Genomic DNA, 25,457 nt, shown 5'->3' on the forward strand with positions numbered 1-25,457 from the left:
AAGTGACCTTATCTTCTGTGCTTTAGTTCATGAAGTACATACAGCTCATTCTAGGTGCTCTGCTTCTTTGTCTTATTTCTAGCAGCTGGGTTCCCTGAAGTTTGCTTTTATTTCTTTTTTTTAAAGATTCTAAAAAATTTTTAAGTAATTTCTACAGCCAACATGGGGTTTGAACTCACAGCCCTGAGATCAAGAGTTGCATGCTCTACTGACTGAACCAGTCAGGCGTCCCTGCTTTTATTTCTTTTGTCCAACTCCAGGTCCTGTTCATCGTTGCTTATAAAGATAAACTGAAAGTGTTCTCTTCAAGCAGCAAATCTGCTCGTGTATTCTTGGAGGATGCAGAAGACAGTCTGCCCCACGTGGACACAGTGGAACCATTAGCATTCTCACAGTCTCAGGAATGATGAGGTTGATGCATAAAACTCTGGGCCTTTCTTTCCTCAGGTTCAGCAGCCCTGGGCTTCACACATCCCTCTGAGCTGGCCCACTGTCCTATCTTAGTTGCTGCTTCACTCAGGAGAATTAGCAAGTTGTAGACCAGAAGGTAGAACTTTTAGGCCATCATCTTCCTCCAGATGGATGATTCATCTGGAGTCTCAGAGACATCTCAAAATGTTATGCATAAAAAAAGCTCCTTCCATTCTCTCCCTGTCTCCAAAGCTGTTTTTTTTCTGTGAATGTCCCTGTCTCAGTAAGTGACATCACTACCCATCTTGTACCAGAAGCCAGACACTCAGAAACCATGCTTGTGTCTTTGCATCCCCTCATTTTTACTGCCCTATTCAATACCGAGGCAAATCCTGTTGGCCAAGTCACCAAAATGTCTTAAATATGCTCAAGTTTTTTCATCTCTATTGCTATTACTTCTGTGAAAGTTATCACTATCTTTCTCCTGGACTAGAGCAATAACCACCAAACTGGTCATTGCTTCCATAGCTAGAGTGACTAAAAAAAAAAAAAAAAAGACATACTGTAACTCTACTGAAAATGATTTCCTCATTGTATCCAGAATAAAACAAAATCTTCTTACTGTTCTTTAAAACTTCTACTGCATTTTGCTTCTGTCCCATTCTCTAGTCTTACCCATTACATCCTTCCCTTGGTTCTTTACACTTCAGCACTCTTATTTCTTGTCCTTAAACACATCAACCTTTTTCTTGTTCCAGGTACTACTCCTAGTACATTTGGTCATTATTTTATTTACCTAGGAGGTCTTTCTGCTCGGCTTGAATGCAAATTCCTTGAGGGCCTTTAACATTTTAGTTTAATTTATCCCAGTATCTCTAGAGTTTAGAAGAATACACACAGCACATGATTACCCTTTTTGAAATAAATGAAATTAAATTTATATGTGAATGGAATAATATGAGTAATCTAAAATAAAATGATTGGTATTCTTATACACAGTTCAGGGTTGTGATATTCTGAATAAAATACACTTTTATCTTCATACAGGACATTATAAAGTTTCTCTTTGGAGTCTCTCTGTACTATAAAACTAATTAATGTTACGTGGATAATTGTGCACAAATGGTCTTTAACATTGTCATATTTTTAAGTCATAGACAGTGCTGATGCTAATGAGCCTTTGCATATGCAAAGGGGTTATTATTTGGTCTCACAACATGGGTGTTGATAGAAGAATAGATGAAGAGCCAAGAGATATGAATTCTAGTCACACACAGCATCATTAGCAAATTATGTGTGTGATCTTCTGTACGTTATTTAATCTCTCTAAACCTCAGCTTTCTCGAATGTGAAATGAGATGATGGATTGTGATGAAGATTATTTCAAATAATGTTTTTAAGCATCCTAGGGAGGAAAACTGCCAAAACTACTATTATATTTTAGTAGCTAATAATAAAATAATAACTGTCTTAGTTCAGGCTGCTATAACAAAATATCATAGATTAGATGGTTTAAATAACAGATGTTTATTTTCTTACAGTTGTGGAGGCTGGAAGTCCAAGATCAGGATGCCAGCATGGTCAGTTTCTGGTGAGGGTTGACTTCCTGGTTTGTAGTCAGTCACCATCTTACTGTGTGCCCATAGGACCTCTCTTTTGTGTGCTCAGAAAGAGAGAGTATGAGCTCTCTGGTGTCTCTTCTTTAAGGGCATTATTCTTATTGGGCCAGGGCCGCATTCACATGACCTCATTTAACCCTAATTATCTCCCGATAGGCTCTATCTTCAAATACAATCACATTAGGATTTAGAGCTCCAAAATGTGAATTTTGGGGAGACACAATTTGTCCTTAGCAATGACAAATGTAAGATAATATATTTTCAAGTGCTCATTTATGGGTGTATTAAGTTCTTGTATTTTCTAGATATTTTTTTCTTTTGAGTTTTTAATGATCTATTGGGTTTTCTAGAAAGTAATGGTTTTCCTTTGATATCAATTTTAATATTTATATTAATATACTGTGATTCATTGTTTGGCTTAGGAAGAATGATTTCCAAATTTGGAGAGACACTTTTTTTAAGGAGTTGCTGAGAGGAATTTTTTCCCTAATGTTTTAAAGGTTTTATTAACTTGGTTTTATATAGTATTGAGGCAAAAAATTTTAATGGTTCATCCCATGGCTGCCCAGTGGCATATGTTTAAGCATACACTGTCTATGGAATAGTCAGAAACAAATCTTGAAGTCTTCATTGCACAGTGATGTAGTATAGTGTCAAGAGCACTAGACTCTAAGACTTTGATTTAAATCTAGGCCTCATTCATAAACCGCTAGTGACCTTAGGAAAATTACTTAATCTTTCTGCATATCATAGTGTTATTAGTAAAGAAAAGATAACACTTTTCTATGCAGAAACTGTGAGGATTAAATGGAAGTGTGGATGCCAGGCTCATTAGATACTCTGGGCATGCTGAGATACTCATTTTCACTTCATTCCCCAATCTGACTAATTTATAAGCAAGTTTTAAATCATTGGCACCATGTAAATCGATTGCAAACATGCCTTTTGTAAAGACAAACAAAGGTTATGGTGGCAGGCTGGGGAGCAATGGGTAAAATGCACACAGTACTAGAGAGCCAAGAAATTTTGTCAAATTTTGTAACAGAAGGTGTGCAGACAATAGGAACTTTAAGAATGGCTCTTTTTCCCATCATATTCCTGTTATCTGTGTGTGAATGTGTGTGTCTGTGATTGTGAATGATACAGACAGAGATAGTGAGAGAGAGGAAAAAGAAAGTAGGAAGTAACATCAAATTCATGTTTTCTATTATAGCTTAAAAAAACAACAAGACTATTTTATACTTACGGTGACTTTGTCATTTCTCCTACATAGCATATTTCTATAAAATAACAGGATAACGTATTTCTTGAAAAGGTTCCCTATGTAAAAATACTATTATATGGCCAAGAAGAAAAAAATAATAAACATTCTGTTTTTGATATTTGTTTTAGTTTTACCATTGGAAAATTAACAATGTTAAACTTAGTTAATAAAATATTAATTGAACAGTAAAAAGACCATAAAAGTTATTAAAAAGTTTAAAAAAAAAGCACTTTGACTGTCATGGTCAATAAATTGTTAAATATAATATGTATAATATAATAATAAAACAATCTCTGGATTTTTTCTATTAGTATTTAAGATCTCAATTGGCTTGTGAAGTTCATCTGAGAAAAAAGAAAATAAACTATCTATTTACTCTTTTAGACGCATGAATAATTTCTGAAAAAGACTGATATCCTCTGCTCTAATGATTCCAGAAATATATTTTAAAACATCAAATTTAAGTCTTCTCCATAATGTGTCAGGAAAATTGGAAGTGACCTAGAAAATTAAAGTTTATGGACTCAGATCAGTAATGTCAGAAATTAGTGACTTGCTACAGAGGAAACTCCAAGGTGGGATATTAGATAATATGAAGTGAAACATTAGTACAAGTTTGTGGGTCACTACACAGCACAAAATATACAACCATAGATAAAGGACAAGATTGTATTATAAAAATATTTCTAATATAAGAAGCATTAATATGTTATATAACTTGTATATAATATATACAAGTATATATACAGGGTATATTTTATTATATATAGTATATACACAGTAGTTTGTATATGTATATACACATATATATATGTATATGTATGTCTATATGTATACATGTATATGAGTGCATGCTCATAAAACATTTTTTCCCAAGAACAATTATAAACTCTTGAGAAAAAATATAAACAATGGTAACAACAGCAAAACTGTTTTATTGCATTCAAGACTGATCAAAAGGAGGGTGCACCTGGAGCTATATAACCTGGGTGAGACTACTATATTTATATATACAAACTTCTCTTAAGTCCTTGGCTGCCCTGTAGTGCACATGCACAAAACTAAGTGTATGAGCAACTCGGAAGGTGAACAATAGCTGAAAGCTGCAAGAGTGGGGAGATTTTAGCAGCCACTTCTAACAGAAGAGACAGAGTTTTAGAGTTTGAGTCTCACCAAACTAGAGGGTCTCAGTAAATGCCTTGAGTTTTCCCAGAAGAGGTATGCCTTAGGAGTAAAGACTCTGCCCACGATTAAGAGAATAACCCTAAACTGAAGGGCAAAGCTAAAATAGATTTACCCTAACAAAATATAAAACCAGCTTCCACAAATTTGAATGTTCCCACCAGTAATTTTACTGCCTGCTATGGGAAAGCACAGCAGTTTTCAGATGAAGATAATAGCATATAGAATCTTAATACCATATCTCACAATATCCAGTACATAACCAAAAATTATTATGATGCACATATAAAAAGTAATTCATAATCAAGAAAAAGATGAATCAATAGATTCTGCAGTTAGCAGATAACGTCTTTAAATAACTATGATAAATATGTTAAAACAGTTACAGGAAAAGTTGGTTATAATGAATTAAAAGATGCAAGCTCTCAGGAGATTTATCAAAACTATTACAAATGAAAATCTTATGTCAATATCTAAAATCAATACAAAGCACTAGATTTCATTTCAATTATGATTATGTGAATATTGATAATAATTATTTGATAATACTTGATTCATTTTGTCAGTATCTCCTATCACTTTCTAAAATTATACTCCTATAACAAGACATTTTTTTCTTTCACTACTAGAAGAGAGAAATAATTTTCTTAGAACCTTTAAATTAGCAAAATCATTGAAGTGTTGTGTTCCCATTAACTGCCTTTTTTGGCTAGAGTCAATTCTTGTTAGCAACTCACAAAACATGAAAATCAGTGTACAGTGTCTTATCAAAAATTAAAACCAGATTTGGAGAGCCAAAATGAATCATGATCTTTTAATATTTCAGTCATAAACATTAGAAGACTGTGATTCATTTGAGTTATGGTTTAAGACAAATAAGCAAGCAAAAAACAGCAAAATTTGATTCATTTTGAAGTATTCTGTCCTCCACATTAAGTATAACCTTTCACATATGAAAATAATTTTTAAAGTAATGACTCATTTAAATAGAGGAATAGAAGAATTTAACTGTGATACATCCCTACTTTGAAAGAAATTGTGCTCATCAGTCATCCAGGAGTAAAGGCAATTAGGAGAAAAAAATGTACCTCAAGACACCAATGAAGTTTACAGGTAAAGAAGAAAAATGAGGAGTGAAAAATAATGCAATGTACTGAAAAAAAAAATCAGTGTCTATGAATTTGGAAGAATCAAATTCTCACTGTTTTTCAGTCTTCCTTCAAGGGCATTTGGTCATTAGAAAAAAATAATCCAAGGAAACAGATTCATTTATTCATTTTAAAAGCATTTATAGAGTTCCTGAATTATGCTAGACACTAAATTGTGGAATATCTAAAGGTGATTGGGCCATGAACCCTGCTCTTAAGCTTTGTAGTTTGTTGGAAGAGATAGTTAAGCAAGTGGAGCAAGTGGATGTTTTCTATATAATGTAGTAAGTTGCATGCTAGAGTTTTCCATGTTTTGTTGCAGGTGTCTGAAGGCAAACGGGGGATAGATGTAGGAAAGAGGCAGGAAATAGCCAAGTGAGAGGAGCAGAAAAGGGGTGGAAGAGTAGGGGAGAAGAGTGTCTTAGTGACAAAAAATAAAATTTGCAAAACTTATATCTCACTCTAATACTACACATGGCTTGATTGACTAGGAAGTAGTGTATAATACAGGATACATGATGGAGAAACTGGGAGAAATAGATGGAAGTGAGCTTAGGAGGGGTAAGTGCAATTTAGAGGCCAGAGAAGCCAGTACAGGATTTTAAGGAAGGTATTAATAGATTCAGATCTTAAGAGAGATCACTTAGAAGACAGTGTAGAATGGATTTTATTTGAGTGAGATTTAATGGAGGCAGGAGGATCTTTAGTAGACAAGGATATTATTTAGGTGAGAAAATACATAGATCTAAGTAAGAGTAGAGCAGGAGCTTATGAAAGAAGGGAATCTATTTGAGTGCTTTCAGAGTTCATTTGAAGAACCCTGTTACTGATTGGATTTCAGCTGATGAAGGGGAGATATTACAGATTAAACCCAGTTTTTGTTGTTTTTGTGTTTGTTTGTTTTGATCCGAACTACTATTCAGTTATGAAATGGGGAAGAAGAATTTCAGGAATAAAGATGATTATATCATTTGACCACTTGTTTTGAAGCGTTTATTATATTCAGGCTGGGGTGAGAGATGATGAATAGAATTTTAATGTGGAGCCTAGAGCCTGGACCTCAGAAGAAAAGTCTAGAAATGGGCATAATATAAATGTTAGATTTGGAAGTAATTTTCAAGGGTGTTGATGTAGATGAAATTATCCAAATAAAACTATATGAAAGCTATAAAAATATGAAGAATGGGCCTCTGGGGTCAAGACTAACATTTTAGTGGTAGTTAGAAGAAAAAGAGCCAGAAAGAGATACTGAAGAGGAATTGCCTGAGGGGAGAATAAAGACAAATACCGTAGGAGAGACCTCTCAAATGGAGAGTGATCAGAAGATGTCTATTGCTCCAATCTGGTCAGGGACTGAGTATCTCCAATGATTTTAGCAACAAAGAACGCAAAAGTAAATTTTGCAAAGATAATTTCAGAAGAATGGTATGTTGGAACCCCCAAAAATTTAACAGAGGAGTAAACAATTGGTAAACAAGAGGAAAATGCAAGTATGAACAACTCAAGGTGAAAGCGATGTGAGCATGCCTGCCTTTTGAGGGGAATCATCATGAAGTGGAAGATGGGTTTTTTAAGTGATGGAAGAAAAGTCTTGAGAAGGAGGTGCCAAGGATCCAGGACACGGGTAGGGCGTAGATGAAGAACATGAGAACACCATCACTGGAGGAAGACCGCAGAAACTTGATGAGGTGTGCAGACGATGTGCCTTGCTGGGAATTGTTCTGGACTACGGAACAGATGCGTTGCTGTGGAGTCATGGAACTCAGTTGCGTGGGGGCAAGAAGACCCAAGAGGGACCATTGTTAAGGCCATTGGGGAAGGGCATTCACCAGCTTTAAGGAGCCATACTTCCTAAAATTAAATTAAAATGCATATTGAAGTTCAAATCAGATTGAATTGGAGGATAAAAATTAATGGGAATGCTGTAAGGTCATTTGCTGGATCTACCTGTCTTCACATTGGAATATACATACCTATGACTGTCTTAGAAAAAGGATTAAAAATAAATAGATTCACCCTTTTTCCCTTAAAATTAATATCAATAAAACTAGAAGAAAAAAAAAAACAAAACAACTATAAGCTTTTTTTCCCCCAGCCAATTAACATAACCTGGTACTGTAGCTGGAAGAAAAAAGAATGATTATGTGTGAAGCAACACAATTCAGAGATGAAAATCTGATCTGTGTTGTTCAATCACCCAAAAATATGGATTCTATGACTTTCCTCCAACACTTAAAAAATAATATTAACAACTTCATATATTGGAAAATAATTCCTTTCACTTGTGGCAAGATATTTTTGGGCTTATCATCGCAGAATATAATAGAACAGCCATTTGTATGTCATACGTGCACTAAAAAATGGAATCATTATAGAAAAACGTTCCTGAACTCTGCTTCCCTTTTGGGTTATGGGACTTGAGGAAAGTGAGGGTAAAGACCTTTACAGTTGAATCATTTTCTCAAAGCTGCCTAAATTCTAAGATGTCTTATAGGAAGATAGGAGAACAATAGAAATGGAATTGTAAGGTCTGAGGTCTCCCACTCAATTTATTACAGGTGATTCCCCAAGTAAATGCAAGTTGATTTATTGTCTCCCAGCAGTGGAGTTAGAGCTCTCTGTACAGAGGCCTTCCTAGTAAAATGCCTGGTCTGGTAATGAAATGTTCTCTGAGATGTCGTAAGAAATCTTCTGGCTAGATGGTAGAGTGGGGTTGTGATGATGGAGAACTGGTTTGTTTTGACAGCCAAATGAATGAAGCAGTGTCTTCTAGTTCTCCATGAAGGCTTGTTTTAAAATAAACCAGTCTGTGGTGTTCAAGCTGGATTAACATGGTAGATGAGCTTATGGCCATCAATCATGCATTTTCAATTTTCAGTGAGGCGCTGTTAATATAAAGGAAATTACTATCTCATACTTGATCTTCTGCCTTAATCAGCATGGATAATGTTGAAGGACCTGTTGTTTATTCTAACTGATACTAAAGTTTGTATTCCCTTTTGGTATGTAGCTATTATTCTATCCCTTGTTTTCAGTTTGTTAAGATGTTCTTTTCCTTTACAGATTTAATATGTGAAGCTTGTATGTGTTACTTTAAGTTGTCAGTGAAAATCATTATTCTCCTCTGAACTTAGATGGCTGTGGCAAAAAGCTTTAGAAATTCCAATTTCAGAGATTTGTATAATGCTGCCAGATCATGTTAGAGAATGATGGAATAACGAGGCAGACATAATCTGAGGATAATACCTGAGAATGAAAATGTAAAAAATATTCACAATGTATTATTTCTCTAGTTCTAAACATTTCTGAATAAAAAACAAATTAAAGACAGGTTTGGAAGGAATACAAATGATTTGAAAAATACATAAATTTGGAAATACACAGAGGAAAGCATATAGAAGTACAGAGAATTATAGCCCTTTAGGATTAACCACCTAAGCAAAGTAGCCAAGTCTCTCCAAAATCTTTTCAGAAGTGAAATACAAATAAAAAAGGGAGTACAAAGACATCTGAAAAAGACTTAGAGTAAATAATTAGAATCACGTACATAAAGGGTCTCTGCAACATAGTGTGACAGAAGACAACAACTTCAACAGCAACAACAAAATTATTTTTCTATTTGTAATCATCTGACATGGAAGAGAGAAAAATCGCATATAGGGAGGATATGTTGTTTATTTAGAAGGGTAATGGATGTAGGCGAGAATTTGCAGGTTTGGGACTATTTGAATTAAAGGAACAGTACTAAATTTGTCCTTGAAATTGTGGGTGCATGGTCGTTGTGGAGCAGAGAAATGAAACAAGGAGGGGCTGCAAGGAGGAAAGGTGGGGAGGGAGAAGATGAAGAGGGAGCCAGACGGACACAATTACCTGGTTGCTGACTTAAGAAGACATGCTAAAGGGGTTCTGTGTTCTAAGAGGCAAATTCTCCCTTTCAACTAATCTACAAAGTCCTTGAGAAAACTTACATTTTCATTCAGGACATATGAAAAAAATGATATATATGAAGTTAGTTAAAAACCAGGTCACATAACTAATGGTAAATGAAAACAGAAAGTCCTGGGAACGGGCTGTCATTAAACACACACGGAGTAAGAGTCACTCACAGAACGCTGTGCTGGGGGGCTTGGGCATCAAGCCAGGCACTTTAACAGAAAGATTAAGTAATGATGGGAAGGTGAAATCATTTTAAAAGGAACTGTTTTTTTGAGGGCAGGAATGAAAACAATGGACTGGAGGAGAATGGGGAAGTACTAAGGGCTCTCATAAGCAAACTGCCAACTAGGGATAAAAAAGAATAAAACATTTAAGTCAAACAAACAGAAAAATCGTTTCGATTTTTTTTTTTTTAGCCCAAGATAAGCCTGTTGGAATGAAGTGGAGAGGAGCATACTCTAGCCCTCATTTAGTGTACTCTCTCACCCTTGTTGAGGAGCTTGCATCTTTATAACTGCAGAAATACTCCTTGGTGCCAGCAAGCAGCCAGGACGCTGAGGTCACTTTATCAGAGGCTTCCTTTCTAAAAATTATGAATGACATCTTTGTTATGGGTTGAATTGCCCCCCCCCCCAATTCATATGTTCAGGTTCTAATCCCTAGAACTCCCAAATGGGACTGTATTTGGAAACAGGGACTTTAAAAAGTTTGGGAAGGGGCGCCTGGGAGGCTCAGCGGGTTAAAGCCTCTGCCTTCGGCTCAGGTCATGATCACAGGGTCCTGGGATCAAGGCCCGCATCAGGCTCTCTGCTCAGCATGGAGTCTGCTTCCTCCTCTCTCTATCTCTGCCTGCCTCTCTGCCTACTTGTGATCTCTATCTGTCAAATAAATTAATTAAAAAAAAAAGTTTGGGAAGGTATGTGTTATGGTGAGAAAAAATTTTAAAAAATGAAAAATAAAAAAAATAAAAATCAAGAATAAACAAGTTAACAGACTATAGAAAAAGGAACTAAATAAGATACAGTGAAGGTCCTATGGGTGGACCCTAATTTAATGTGACTGCTGCCCTTGTATTCAGACGGAAGTCACATGAACACACGGGAGGAAGGTGGTCATCTACAAGCCGGGGACAGAGACCTTAAAGAAACCAACGCTGCCGACACCTTGATCTTCTAAGCCTCCAGAACTTGGGGAAAATAAATTTCTCTTTTTAAGTCACTTAGTCTTGGTTGTTTGCTATGGTTTCTCTTACAACCTCATACATTTTCTTTCCACCTTTCTCCCCTCATCCCCTCACCACTTCTAAATCATTTGTGGCAGGTGTTATGAAATACAACTGATATTTGTATTCTGTTGCCTAACCTAAATAGATGCATGGTGAGCCTGAGACATGTGCAATTCACATAGCTGCTCCTGGGGCTGAAATGGCTCATGGAATCTGGTATCTCTTACTTTTACCTCCAGCGGAGAAAGCCCTTGATTCTGTTGGCTCCTGTGTCCTAGCTGTCAACCAAAAGGACACTAAGAAAGAAATGCCTGTTCTTCATGTATTCTTTGGGTTTTTGGAAAGGAGTTTTTTTTTTAGGAAAAGCTTCACAGCTGATGCTGCCAGCGGAGGGCATGGGCAGAGTGGGAGGTTTGTGGAAACGTTTGCGAGGACGGCAGACCTTCCATGGGGATATGCACTACGTAAGCCTAAAAGTATACCCTCTGCAATCTATCATTCTGTTAACCTAACCTCTCTATTAATTATTGTACATGGTCAGGCAATTTATATTTGATATTGATAAAGTTAGTCCTACAAAACACTGAAGTGTTTTTGTTTTTTATGAAAGAAAGGAGGCTTTTTTTTTTTTCTCCCAGCATAGTTTGATGTTAAAGGAATTTGGAATTGCATAATGACCATGATATGCATGCATATAAACTCGTTTTACTGACTAGAGTTTTTAATTTACTGGGATACTGAATCAGGAATTTGTATAACAGGGGAAGTCCTACATATTATTTTACTTGTGGCAGGGCTAAGAAATATTTTTATTTAATGAAATACGGAAAATTTTCAAGAACAGTTTAACTCATTCAGCAATAGATCATTAGACTTCATTTCTAGTGCTGAGAATAATAATATAGTCCTGAAGACATGCACTTTATTCCACAGATTTAGACTAAAAATATTTCCTGTGTGTATTGGGACGAGAGGCAGAGTTCCATTATGGAACTCAGGAAGTCTAAATTCCAGAGCTGGTTCTTACTTTTCATGATTTTGGCTTTTACCAAGTCACATGAGGTGACTTCACAAGCAGAAGACTACACATTATTATTAATACTGTATGATTATGATGCAAAGTTAAATAGGAATAGAAAAAGAGAGGTGATACTCTCTTACTTTTGAGGGCACAAGAATGACTGCATAAATGGTCAGTTAGCCATTCACCTGTTTCAAAGAATGTTTTACTAATCTATTATTAACCGGTTACCTCTAGTAAAGAGGAGCAATGCTAGCAGTGGAATTTTCTGCATCAGTTGAAAGACCTTATTTAACAGAATTGGAAATAATAAAAAATAGAAATAATGAAAAATATAAATAAAAGCAGGTAGTTCTAGCAAAACGATTTTTCTCCGCTCCTCTGATGGGCTTCGGGAGGTTGGTGCTGTGGAGAACAAGAGGAAGAAAGGGACATGAGCAGAGGAATTTGGGCTCATGATACTCAGTAGGTGGTGCACCTCTATTCACAATTATTATGCCCTTCAGAGGCTGGGATAGAATGTTCTGCTTATGAACATTTCTAATCACAGCACAGAATGGATTGACTGAAACTGGTGGACTGAAACTCTTAGATTACAGAAGTGTGAGACATTTCCCACAGTTGTAACACAAGCTGTCACCGTCCTTAGTGCGAGTAAGCGTTCCCTCTGCTGGAACACACCTCCAGCTGCATGTGGACCATGTTTGTTGGGTTCTTCCAAAAGTGAGTCCATCTTCACTCTAAATTGCTGGATTTGCTCACAGGCAAATTTCTTGTCACTAGCATCTCAGTTTTCTCAGCAATTGAGTCTTTAAATAGAACTTTTAATTTCCTCTCTCTGTCTTCATATCTAATCAGTCACCGAACTCTGATGATTATTTTAAGGTTTTCACATTGATCTTTTTCTATTTCACCTTTACCTTCTCTAACGCTGACTCTCTTGCTTATGCCTCTCTTAAGTATGACAAAACAAAACAAAACAAAAAAACAAAAACAAACAAACAAACAAAACAAAACAAAACAAAAAAAAAACCTTTCCTATCTATCCTGGAGCAGTACCATGAGGGTAAAGTAAAATAATGTAGAGATTGTGTGTTATAAAGGTTATGGAATTAGAAAATTTTTTATCATAGATCTTTAGCTAGTTTCAGATGCCATTATTACTTCTTAGCCTCATCATCTAGTTCACTACTGCAGTGCATAGAGAGACATTTTGTATATTTTATATGAATACATATTTATATAAGTAATGGAAACAGAACTACTGCATATAAAAAACATCACCTTGCACTATAAGCATAAGTTGATACTCTTAAGTATTAATGTTTCCTGTGATTTTCCTTCCTGTGTTCTGTCCCATTACTATTCCCATTAAATACTTGCCTAAGCATATGTCAAAGCACATAATTTTTCTTCCCTCCAACTAGATAGGGCTGGGGATAGGAGGCTGTGATCAGAGAGAAAGAAACATAGGGACTGAAGTGTTACAAATTTGAAGAAGAATAATTTTATTTTTGAGTGCAGGGAACTCCATACTGAACTGAACTTAAGTGTGGGTCTTTCCATCTGTATCCCTGCATGACACATCACTTGAGGATAATAATATAATATGTGTGACTTTCGTTGTTTGAGTGGGGTCAGAGATATGAGGAAAATCTTTGGTGTGTAAGCAAAATCAGCTGCACAGAACCCATTAGAAAATTTCCAGTGAGTTTGGGCCACTAATATTTCTGACCTGAAATGTAGGCTTTTTTTATAGGATTCTGTAAGGTTAAATAAAACCACTTGTGCACAATGCCTAGTACATACTAGATGTTGAATAAATAATTCATGAATTACAATCATGGATATTTATAGCTGGAAGAGAACTTAGAGATGATATATCTCAAACTTCTCATTTTATTTATTTATTTATTTATTTTTTTAGAGATTTTATTTATTTATTTGACAGAGAGAGATCACAAGGAGGCAGAGAGGCAGGCAGAGAGACAGGAGGAAGCAGGCTCCCTGCTGAGCAGAGAGCCCGATGCGGGACTCGATCCAGGACTCCGAGATCATGACCTGAGCCGAAGGCAGCGGCTTAACCCACTGAGCCACCCAGGCGCCCCTCAAACTTCTCATTTTATAAATAAGACAACGAGTCCAGAGAAAAGTGGTGAATCAAACAAGAGAATGCTGAAATATACCAGGTCTAGCACTCAGCTGTCTTCAATCCCAGGTCTCCTTTGTCTGTGTTAAAAAGCCTTTCATCTTTTTTGTTACATATCACGTATATCACTCTCCTTCCTAGTTTTCTTTCCTTGCTTTAATCCTTCTCTTTCTCCCTCTCTTTTCTTCTTGCTTTCTGGCACAGATAAAATGTTGTGCTTATTTGGCTTCAGAAATCTAGATTTTCTGGAGAAAGACAACTATCATATGATCTCCCTGATATGAGGAAGTTGAGAAGCAACATGGGGGGCTTGGGAGTAGGAAAAGAATAAATGAAAAAAGATGGGATCGGGAGGGACACAAACTGTAAGAGACTCTTAATCTCACAAAACAAACTGAGGGTTGCTGGGGCTGGGGGGGGGCGGTAGGGAGAGGGTGGTGGGGTTATGGACATTGGGGAGGGTATGTGCTATGGTGAGTGCTGTGAAGTGTGTAAACCTGGTGATTCACAGACCTGTACCCCTGGGGCTAATAATACATTATATGTTAATTTAAAAAAAGAAATCTAGATTTTCTCCAAATATAAGAAAGAGTTGTACTTATATTTGCCTACTGATATTTGGCAATGGCAGTGTAATTATTGTGAAATTGTTTTAGTTGCTGCAAAACCATTAGTTAATATCAGTATGCTTTAGGGTGTTATATTAACTAAGGGCAGTTTGTTGGGGGAGCCTATTGTTTTTATTTTTTATGTATTAAAAAGAGCTTTAGAATGTTAAAAATTGATCTGAACAAAAAACAAAATAAAACCATTTATTGAGCTGATTTAAAATTTTCAACAATCAGCAACACATTTTTAGTGCACATTTTTGCATATCTAAAATAGATGCCTCTTCAGTTTGGTAAATGCATGCAGTCTTAGTTGACTGATGGATTGTTTTCTAAGAATTAATTTTTAAGTTGATTGCTGGCACTGGGAATAAATTTTGAGTTGACTGCTAGTACTGGGAAGTACTTACTCTTTAAAAACAATACTATGTATTTTGGTTAGTTTAATCTTCAAAAGCCTTTTAATTCAGAATGGATCACTAAATAATACAATATTAAATTCAGTTATACTACTGGTAATTAAACAAATCAAAAAATAAATGAAGAATTCTTTTATCTTATTTACAACCCCCATACTTGGAGCAAAGAATGGAAATGATCAGTATAATAGAGAAATTAAGAACATGTTCTCTAGGGGCAACTGGGTGGCTCCGTTGGTTAAGTGTCTGACTCTTGACTTTGGCTCAGGTCATGATCTCTGGGTCATGAGATCAAGGCCTGCAAAAGGCTCTGTACTCAGCAGGGGAATTTGCTTGAGATTCTCTGTCTTCCTCTGTCCCTCACCCCCGTGTGTGTGTGTGTGTGTGTGTGTGTGTGTACACACCTTCTCTTTCTCTCTCTAAAATAAATAAATAAATCTTAAAAAAAAAAAAAAGGAACACATTCTCTAGAATCAGATTTGCAGGGTTCAAATCTTGACTTTATCATTCAGTAGACCAGGCAATTCTATACCCCATCTATTGACTGCTTCTTTATCTATAAAATGAAATAATAATAGTATCTTCCTCATGTGGTTGTCAGAATTCAATTGGCTCATCTACTTAAAGCACCTAAATTGAGTGTCTGACATATGACAAAAGCAATAAATGCTGTTGCTTTTATGAAGCTATCATAAGCATTATTTTTATTAGAGATCATAATTAGGTTTATTTTTGTCTCACGAATCGATGAAAGTAAATGTAGACTGGAATTGCATATTTATGAGCATTAGGAACCAGACACTTTAATACATACATTATCTTGATTAGCCCTTATCAAAAAGTTTCAAGAAAAGAAGTAGTATTTTGGTATTTTATAAATGAGATATGGAGGGTGAGAGATTAAGAGTGAGAGAACCAGTAGCCAATAATCCAGGAATCAAACCAGACTATCTGACTCCACAGTTCATGTTTTGTTTTATTTTGTTTTTCCCCATTAATGCTGTACAAATATGTTACATATGTTTGTGTTAGGCACAATGTCAGAAATTTAAGGAAGTCATAATGGGCCTTTTCTTACAAAGAAATCTTTACTTATGGCTCAAGAAACTTAGTAGCCAAAATAAGTATATATGTGACACAATATAGTTAAAATACACACAACACAAAATAAGAATCAAGAATAGAGAAAAAATACTTCAAATGCTAGAATTCTATGAACAAAATGTTAAAGTAAAAGAATCTTCGTTTTTTAAGAACTTAATGGTAGAATTACTAATTTTCTTCAATTCTTACTACAATTTCACAGTAAATGAGAGTAAACACTGGTTGCAAAATAACTAGTTGGCTTATTATGCCTTCTTAGAGTAGCACTGATAAAAATATGGTAGTCATTATCCAGATGTGACATTTAAATTTCAATCTACATTAATAAAATAATTTTCATTTCTTGGTATCGTGTTCATTTGTCAGTTACATGTGGCTAATGACTATCACATTGGGCGGTTGAGATACAGACATTTCCATCGTTGCAGAAACTTCTGTTGGGCAGCACTAGACTAGAGTAAATCGGGATGTGTAACGGAATGACCAGGCAAAATTTTTAATGCACAAAAGATTGGCTAAGGGTAGCTGCCAATTCTTTGCAGTTGAATATGACAGAAGGAATGGTCATCTTGCATTCCACAGTACTGAATGGGCTCAAGTAGAGAATTCTCAGCTGTTTGGGCCACTTTCACCCTCCTGGAACATCAGGTTCCTGATTTGTTAAGTTAAAGAAAACACTTTCCACCAGGCCTACTACCTCAGGGAAATTATGAAGCTCAGTACAGACAGTATGTAAGAATGTACCTTGTATAATACAGATAGTACTCAGACAAAGTATCATTCTGAAACCTGGTTCTTTGAACTAAGTAGTTTTCTAAAAGAACACAGTCCTAAAAACTTCTGTTGATGAGTCAGGTCCAAGTTCTGCCACTTATTAGTTTTATAAGTTTGAGACTCAGTTTCATTTTTCTATAAAGCAAGAAAAAGTAACATAAATATTGTGAGAATTAAGTAATATATATGTGGAAGGAAGTCAATGAAGGTGGGTAGGGGGATGGATGAAATAAGTGAAGGGGATAGATTTACAATATTATACAATAGAAGAGAATCTAGAAAATAAAAGTTATCCTATTTCACAACTTGTATAAACTTCAGATAAATCTAAGTTTTAAATAATAAACACACATAAAACCAGTAGAAGAGTTTCATTCAATCTCATCTATTTAGATGATGATTTTGTAAAACCTATAATAATTGATACCATTCCCATGTGTGCATTTGTGTGTTTGTGTGTCCTGAAGTATTCAGAATTTTAAGACAGTGGTCCAGTTTCATTCTTTCCTATATAGCTGTCTAGTTTTCTCAACATCGTTTATTGAACACACTATCATTCCTTCTCTCATTTTATATTCTCAGCTCCTTTGTTGTAAAATAATTGATCATATTTATGTGAGTTTATTTCTAGGCTGTCATTTCTATTCCACTGATTGATGTGTCTGTTTTTATGCTAATACCATACCGTTTTAATTAATATAGGTTTGTAATATAGTTTGAAATCAGAAGTATAATACCTTCAGGTATGTTTTTCTTTCTCAAGATTCCTTTGACTATTTGGGTTTTTTTTTCATGTGTGTGTGTGTGTGTGTGTGTGTGTGTGTGGTTCCATACACATTTTAGGATTATTTGTTCTATTCTGTAAAAGACGCTATTGAAATTTTGATAGGAATTGGATCGAATCTGTAGATTGCTTTGGGTAGTATGGGCATTTTAACATATTAATTCTTCCAATACATGAGAATGGAGTATCTTTCCATTTATTTGTGTTGTCTTCAATTTCTTTCTTCCGTGTCTTATAGTTTCAGTGTACAGGTCTTTCACTTCCTTGGTTAAATTTATTCCTAGGTATTTTCTTCTTTTTGATGTGGTTGTAAATGGGATTGTTTGGTTTATTTCTCTTTCTGATAGTTTGTTATCAGTGTATAGAAATGCAACCGATTCCTGCATATTCATTTTGTAGCACTTGTTTCAGATTTCGTATGCTAAGCTTGATTTTCCTGTGAGAATTCCAAGATTTCTGAACCTAATCCCAATTTTCTCTGCAGCTGTGATTGCAGAATGAGCACTATTAATGGATAATCCACGGAGAAATCTTCTCAAGTGATTGCCAAGCACTGAAGGGCTGCAGACATTTCTCCTGAAAGTGCTATCTTTTCAAAAAAGAGTAAACACTTCCTCTTCTCAAGTACCTTTGGCAAAGCAGAAGGAAATACACAGAAACTTTTCTAGGCTTTTCAAATGATTGCTATCTATTGCCACCCATAGAGAGCAGGGAGAAGATTTAATCAAAAGATTGCATCCAAGTGGCATCTGCATTCAGTGCAAAGGTCGGGTGTAGGAGGCGCTCCCGATTGTGAGTTGTAGCCCCAAGGGGGTAGAAGATACATATATGTATATATATACACATACATATAAAATGTATGCCTATACTATACATTTTAAAGGGAAAAATATGAGAAGATAGGTACTTCTTAAAATACAAAAATTTTTAAAGGATATATGGTTTTATGATTATAATATGAATAACAATATTATTATGCCAAATTTGGGGGAAAGATACATGAAAATAAGTGGAAAAGTGTCATGAAGGCAGAGAAATGAGGTAGAGACACAAAGATAGGAAAATCACACTGAATTATATGCTAGCTTGTACATTTACATAATGTATTAGTATTGAAGTCTAAGTCATATAGATAATACCTTTTTTTTATTGCGGGAAAGTGAAGTACACAAAGATAAAATAATTGATTATGGGGAAAGAGTCAGACACAAAACTTCTAGTTTATTCACAAAGCCAGGATTTCAGCAGATTCTCAATTAATCTGAACGTCTGCCACTGCTGACATTGCATAGCAAGCTCTCTTTTAGAAAAATGTGCACATGTTGTGTTACTTTATTTGCTACAGCTGGGTAGCTAAAGGAAGACAATTGCTAGGAAAAAAATGAGATTAATAGCATAAAGTGTGATGTAAATATTAAAACACAGAGAAGGAAATGTGCTATCATACTATTGATTCACCTTGTTTTAATGGATACTTTCCAAGCTAAGAGGCTTTTAGGCTAAATTTAAAAAATTGGAAGTAACACTTTTTCCCCTCATGGTTGGGCTGTTGTTACTTTGGTTAAATGTAGTCACAGGAAATATCCCATTTATATTTTTTGTTAAATTAATTCATAGAAAAAAACTCTACGCCACTTGGAAATGGATTTTATCTTTAATGTAATTTATCTGAACTGTAAGCCTTGATAAAATCTATAACCATCTTAAATAAAAACATTGATTTATTAAAAGGACTAAAGTGAGAATCAGATATAAATGTTTGGACATGATTCTGCATTCAGTTTTCTGTTCTCCATATAGAAAAAGCTAGAAAATAGCTCAAGAAGAGGGAAATATCAACAGGAATTAAGTGTCTCCTTTGTAAAAGGCATGATACTGAGTGTTAGAACCACTGAGTTTTAATACAAAAAGTCCTTTTTCAAACCTCCACAGTCTTAAGTAAATAAGGATTCTGAAAGTTAAAGTGATGTGTCTAAAATCACACTGATAGGGCAGTAACTAGATATCATTGATGCGCAGCTGGGTGGCTCAGTTGGTTAAACACCTGACTCTTGGTATCAGCTCAGGTCATGATCTCAGAATCATAGGTAAGGCTCTGGATTCAGCATGGTGTCTGCTTGAGATTCTCTCTCTCCCTCTGCCCCTCCCCCTGCTCTCAAATAAATAAATAAATAAATATCAAATAAATAAATATCTTTAAATAAATAAAAAAAAAGAATAGAGATCATTGACATCCAAGACCCCACTCTTTTTTGTGAACCATGGGATCAAGACCATACAGCATGCATGCACATGGCCCTCTGTTCTAGGCCTTCCTAGTTCTTAATTCAGTCATCTAATATTCTTTTTTTTTTTTAAGATTTTATTTATTGACAGAGAGAGAGATCACAAGTAAGCAGAGAGGCAAGCAGAGAGAGAGAGGGAAGCAGGCTCTCTTTTGAGCGGGGCTTGATCCCAGGACTCTGAGACCATGACCTGAGCCCAAGGTAGAGGCTTAACCCACTGAGCCACCCAGGTGCCCCTCATCTAATATTCTGTCTCTATCTGTAGGCTTATTTATCATGGCCACATAGTTATTGATCAATTTTGAATGAGCTAGTACTTAGGATAGAGCTCTCTGATGTGCCCCTCCAGGCCTCTTTTTAGATTGACACCATTCTCTTCATCAGCACACATGGAGCATCCTAATTAAATCAATACTAATATGATTTGCAACAAGGCCATATTTCTTTATCTGATTTATAAGAATATCACAAGATAACATTTTTTTTTCTGGTACCAAATAAACTTTGTCAGTGGTCTTTCTATAATAGGAACTTCTAATATATCATCTTTGATGAATGAATTAAAGTTGATCTGATATAGTTCTTATCATTGTTTTCCTTCTCTAGCCACCATTTATTTTTCTTATAGATGAATTTAATAATTATAATTATTTAATGTGTTAAACTATGCTTTATGTCCAACTCATATATCCATTAATAAATATAATTTATTTTCTTTCCATCTTGCTTATCACTGGTCTAAAATTTATTTCTACATAGTTGTTCCAAGATGCCAGCAGACTCACACATATATTTTGAGATATATTTTGTTATTGCCAAGAATTTAATATCATTTATAGGAGAACGTCACTACTGTTTTTTCAGCCACATTGCCAAGAAAGTAGTCAATATATGAGAATACTAAGTGGGAGAGACCGATAGCAACTCTCTCTGTTTCCAAAGTGCAGCTTTCAAATTGTAGTTGTGTAGATTTAGTTGTAGATAAGATTCTAACTCAAATAAGCATTACCATGGCTTCTGAGACAGTATCTACAGTTTTCTTCTAGATACTTAAGGAAATGGAACACCATTGACAAGACTGAAAAAATGTCAAAGAACACACTAGATTTCTTTTACCAAAACGTCCTAAATATGAGATGTCAGCACCCCATACTCATTTCTTCCTTATACTGTGTTTGATTTTACTCCAGAATAGCAGTAAGCAAGGGATTCATGAAATTTTAGGTTCTGATCAGATCTGTGGTTCATTTTTTAAATTGCAGATGTCTTTTAAAATCAGCTTTTTGAGTTGACCACTAGATATTTACAATCTGACTCTTTATATGCCAACATAAAGAGATAAAGTTTCAAATTTTGTTGTATAATTGTTATGACTTCAAGTAGATTGCTTTCATACATAGGGTAGCCAAAATCTGTGACTATATCCACCAGTAAGTAGAACAAAGTAGAACAAGATCAGTTTTTTCTTTCAGATACTAAAGTATTCTTACACTGGAATGTAAACATTAGTATAACAAGCTCAGCAAACAGGAAAATATTAGAAAAGCATTCTCTTAAAAATTTGTAAAAATATTATATTTTCAATTTGAATATAACAGTGCACAAAATAGTAGTACACATTTCTTGAAGGAGAGCTTTGGCAAGAATATTAACAAATTACTATCCCCAAAAAATGAACTAATGAGAGCTAAGACTCTGGGGATTGTGTGATACTAACCAAAACTTTATATTTTTCTACTATTTGAAGATATTCTTATTTAAAGTGCCTGGATTCTTAATTTACCCACTTTATTACATTAAAGGTATATTACTATTTCAACATGCATATTTAACCCACTGAGCCACCCAGGCGCACCCTTCAACATGCATATTTAAATGAACTTCTATGAAAGCCAGTGGTTATATAAAATACATTATTTTAAAATCTAGCACACTTACCATAAATTAAATACAACTGGCTGTGCTATGAGGTACACAAAATACTCTGAAGTTGTAAAATACACTCCATAAGAAAGACTTTATTGTGACTGTTAACATATTTTTGGAAGACTAGTTCTATATATCTGACTCAAATGTCAGATAATCCTATCTATTACCTCCTAGTGTTGAGTGAGCTGGTAGAGCCATCGAATTTTAATACTGATTTTCAGTTTCAACACTCCAATTTTAATGATGAGAAAATATTTCTAGAGGTATTAACTTACTTCTCAAGACTAATATTTAGGTTTTTTACCTGGTACTAGCTAGAACTACTGGTATTATTTTCAAACTATAAATATACTTAGGTCATATGTAAAGATTGAATGGGGAGGTTAATCCTCAATTACCTGAAAGTTTCATGTTAGTTTAATTTTTAGGTTGTTAAATTCATTATGGCTTCGACATAGTAATTTATTTTACTGGCTGTTCTTCAGAGAAGTTGATGTCTAATGTTTGAAATTGGGCACAATTCCTGCAGTTTGTGGGAGAAAGAAAAATGGAAGTAATGTTTCTCAGTGGTGGCAGAGATCTCAGTGAGTTGCCTAAATTTTATAAGCTTTCATTTATTCTTGTTAATGTGTGTTTGGGGCACTATTACTCTTTTATAACTAGGAGGCTGGCTCAGAGTTGTTATGGAGTCATTCTTCCCCACAGTCATCATGAATTTGTACTACGTAACTGATACCCTCTTATTTAATCTCTGAAGTCCAGTCTGTATCACCAAAGATGTATTTCCCTAGAAGATAGCATATTATTAAAGTGCTTATCCAGGGTGGGATTTACATCTTTGACCTAATTTGTCATATTAAAATATAAAAAAAATATGATTACTAGATAAATAACTGTATTCCAGACCATAGTATTTTAATTTTAGGTACAGATAAATTAAGAGAAAGCCAGCTCTATTTTTTAAATTTTTAGAAATGAGTGTTATTTCTGCAATAAGCTTGATCATTCTAATACACGCCTATGAAGGGAATCCAAGGGTAAGGTGATTTATTATGAGAAGTCCATGGCATGGATGTCATTTTGGATTATTTTAGCCCAGAACACAGTATGATAGAATATGGACTGGAACTTTTAAATGTCTTACTTTTTTGAAATGTTCTAGAAGGGTTCCTCTCAGTTTGAATTGGAATTTATGCTTTGAAATTGTAGAGTAATGAAACAAAAAGTAAATATTTATGCCTTACTATCATCAGTTATAGGAGGGCAAAGACAAAAATACTGCCTTTTGCTTTTCTTCCCCCGGGACTCAAATCAAAATTAAAAAGGAACACTCACACGAGCTTTTCATTTCTTGATAGACATTATTACATGAATATGAGAAAAAGAGAACTATCGTCAACAATTACTGGCCTTATTTTAATTTGTTTAGGAGTGAACAAGAAAAAAATATTTTAAAAAATATGCCTAAACCAAAAGAAAGAAATAAAAGATGGGAAGCTAAGTGGTCAGTACAGTGATAAATGTTACTCTGAAATACCTATCAGTTATTTAATGTGATGACACCTAAAACACAGCTGTAAAAAATATTACCCCCCAAGTCTACTGCAATATGAGCAAGATGTTGGAAAATGAGAGCTGACACTACAAAATGGAAAGAGAAACTGTTCGTTTAAGATGTGTGTTATTTATGTTCTTCTAGTTTAGGGACTTTTGTGTGTGTGTGTGTGTGTGTGCTAAAGGCATAGTTTCACTTCATTTTTAAGGTAAGTTTCTTTGAAAGAGAAACCCATAATTATCCGTATTATAGGCTGAAATGACTAAATTAATGTGTAGAAGTTCATGCACTTTTTGTTTTCAAATACTAGAGACCACGATAAAATGTGAACTGGACATAAATCTTGTTTTCCTTTATTTATTGGTAACAGAGGAAAAAACTAAAATGAAATCGATTTGCTACATTAGATTTTAAAACATGATTGATCTTTATTAAATGAGGGTTTTTAGGTAAGTGGTTTTTAAATTGTTGAGTGTTTTTTAAGGAAGTGTCCATGTAGTAAGTAGAGTTCTACATAAATAAATGAATCACCAATGGAATAAATAATAATTGGCATAATCAGTATGATTCTTTCCTTTTTGAGAAAACCTCTCTGATTTGTATGAGGAACACATCAACCAGAGAAAGGAAGATGCAATAGATAACTCTAGGATTCTTTTCAAATCCACACATTTTTTAAAAATCTCACTTGAGTCACATGATAGAAAAAAAAATCTTAAAAAAATCCTAGTAAAATGTCAATATAATAATTTTTAGAGGCTTTTTGTTTCATGTGAATTGTTCAAAAATAAGCTTTTTCTTGCCACCCAATAAGTCATAGAAGAGCTATACTGCAGCTCTCATCTCTTAATCAGACATACATGATGGCTTGGTAGAAATTAGATGGGGCTGGGGGAGGAGGGGAGGCATGTTTAGGAGGAGAGGGATAGGTAGATGGATATTGGGAAATTATAGCACATACTAGGAGAGATTCCTGGGATAAAAGAAGCTTCTGGAAGATTAAAGTACATCAGGGGTATTCTGTTCAATAAAGGACAAAGGTAGCTACAACTGCAGAAATATAGTCACTGGGACTTCAAGTGAGATTTCAAAAGTTTCAGGTGAAGTAATTGAGAACACTCTGCAAAAGGTCGTACAAGTCCTGCTGTAAGAAAGTGATTATCTAATCCGGACCGATATTGTACATAGACATTGCTTATAGAAGACATAAACTAAAAGAAAAAATGGGTAGATAGAAAGAAAACAGGCAAAAAATGAGAGTAAAGCATCCAATCATATTGAAATGTTATGACTAGGTTTTCCCCTCTCTGTTGGGCTCATACACAAATCCTATGTAAAATAATATTGAACAGTACCTTTCTTTTAGCCTTTAGCTGCTCATGATATTTGTCACAGGTATCTCCTGGGATCTCTCCTCCCCAGAGAGTAATTCCAACAATGGTGTATGTGACACCCATGACGAGCAATGGAAAGCAGTACACCAGTATAATGACAATAATATGGTAACTGCAAAAAATGGAAAAAAAAAACCCCACATGTTGATACTGCATATGGAACTTTGCATTCATTACCTTTTAAATCATAATTGAAAATCCAAAGATTATTTCCACATTTTCTCCAAGTTATCATTTCACAAATCTGTCAAGATATCATGTTATTGTCTACTACTGTCATCCAAATACTACCAGTTGATCCTTGTCAATCTCTGATTCATATGCAAAAACTCTAGCTGCATTGCAATGCTGATTTAAACTACTACCCAGGTTCTCCCTGCCTAGAGGTTCAGGATGAATGCCATTTTTCTGTTTGGTAATTGTTGAATTAATATAACTAAATTTATCATCAGAGAGAAAGAGATGAATCAACTGAGAGATATTTTCTCATATGTAAAATTGTTCTATATATCTCTGCAACACCAGTCATATTTGAAACAAATTGTTTTTTATCCAAATAAAAAAATGTAACTACTCTAAGCCACTTTGGATCCACAAGTTATATGACTGTAATTTAAAAAATCAGGTAATGACATTTACATTCATTTTTC

The 25,457-nt window shown here is 34.8% G+C and overlaps 1 protein-coding gene across 1 annotated transcript in view; it reads right to left on the reverse strand.

The window, feature by feature from the left end:
- TACR3 (tachykinin receptor 3) overlaps nt 1–25,457 on the reverse strand; it is a 74,286-nt gene that overhangs the window by 16,222 nt on the left and 32,607 nt on the right. Inside the window, exon 3 of the mRNA XM_047718124.1 lies at nt 24,769–24,919. Within this exon, the coding sequence (XP_047574080.1) occupies nt 24,769–24,919 (151 nt within the window). The remainder of the gene's footprint in view (nt 1–24,768; nt 24,920–25,457) is intronic.

Source organism: Lutra lutra, chromosome 2 (assembly GCF_902655055.1).
Source record: "Lutra lutra chromosome 2, mLutLut1.2, whole genome shotgun sequence".
NCBI classification, from domain to species: Eukaryota; Metazoa; Chordata; class Mammalia; order Carnivora; family Mustelidae; genus Lutra; species Lutra lutra.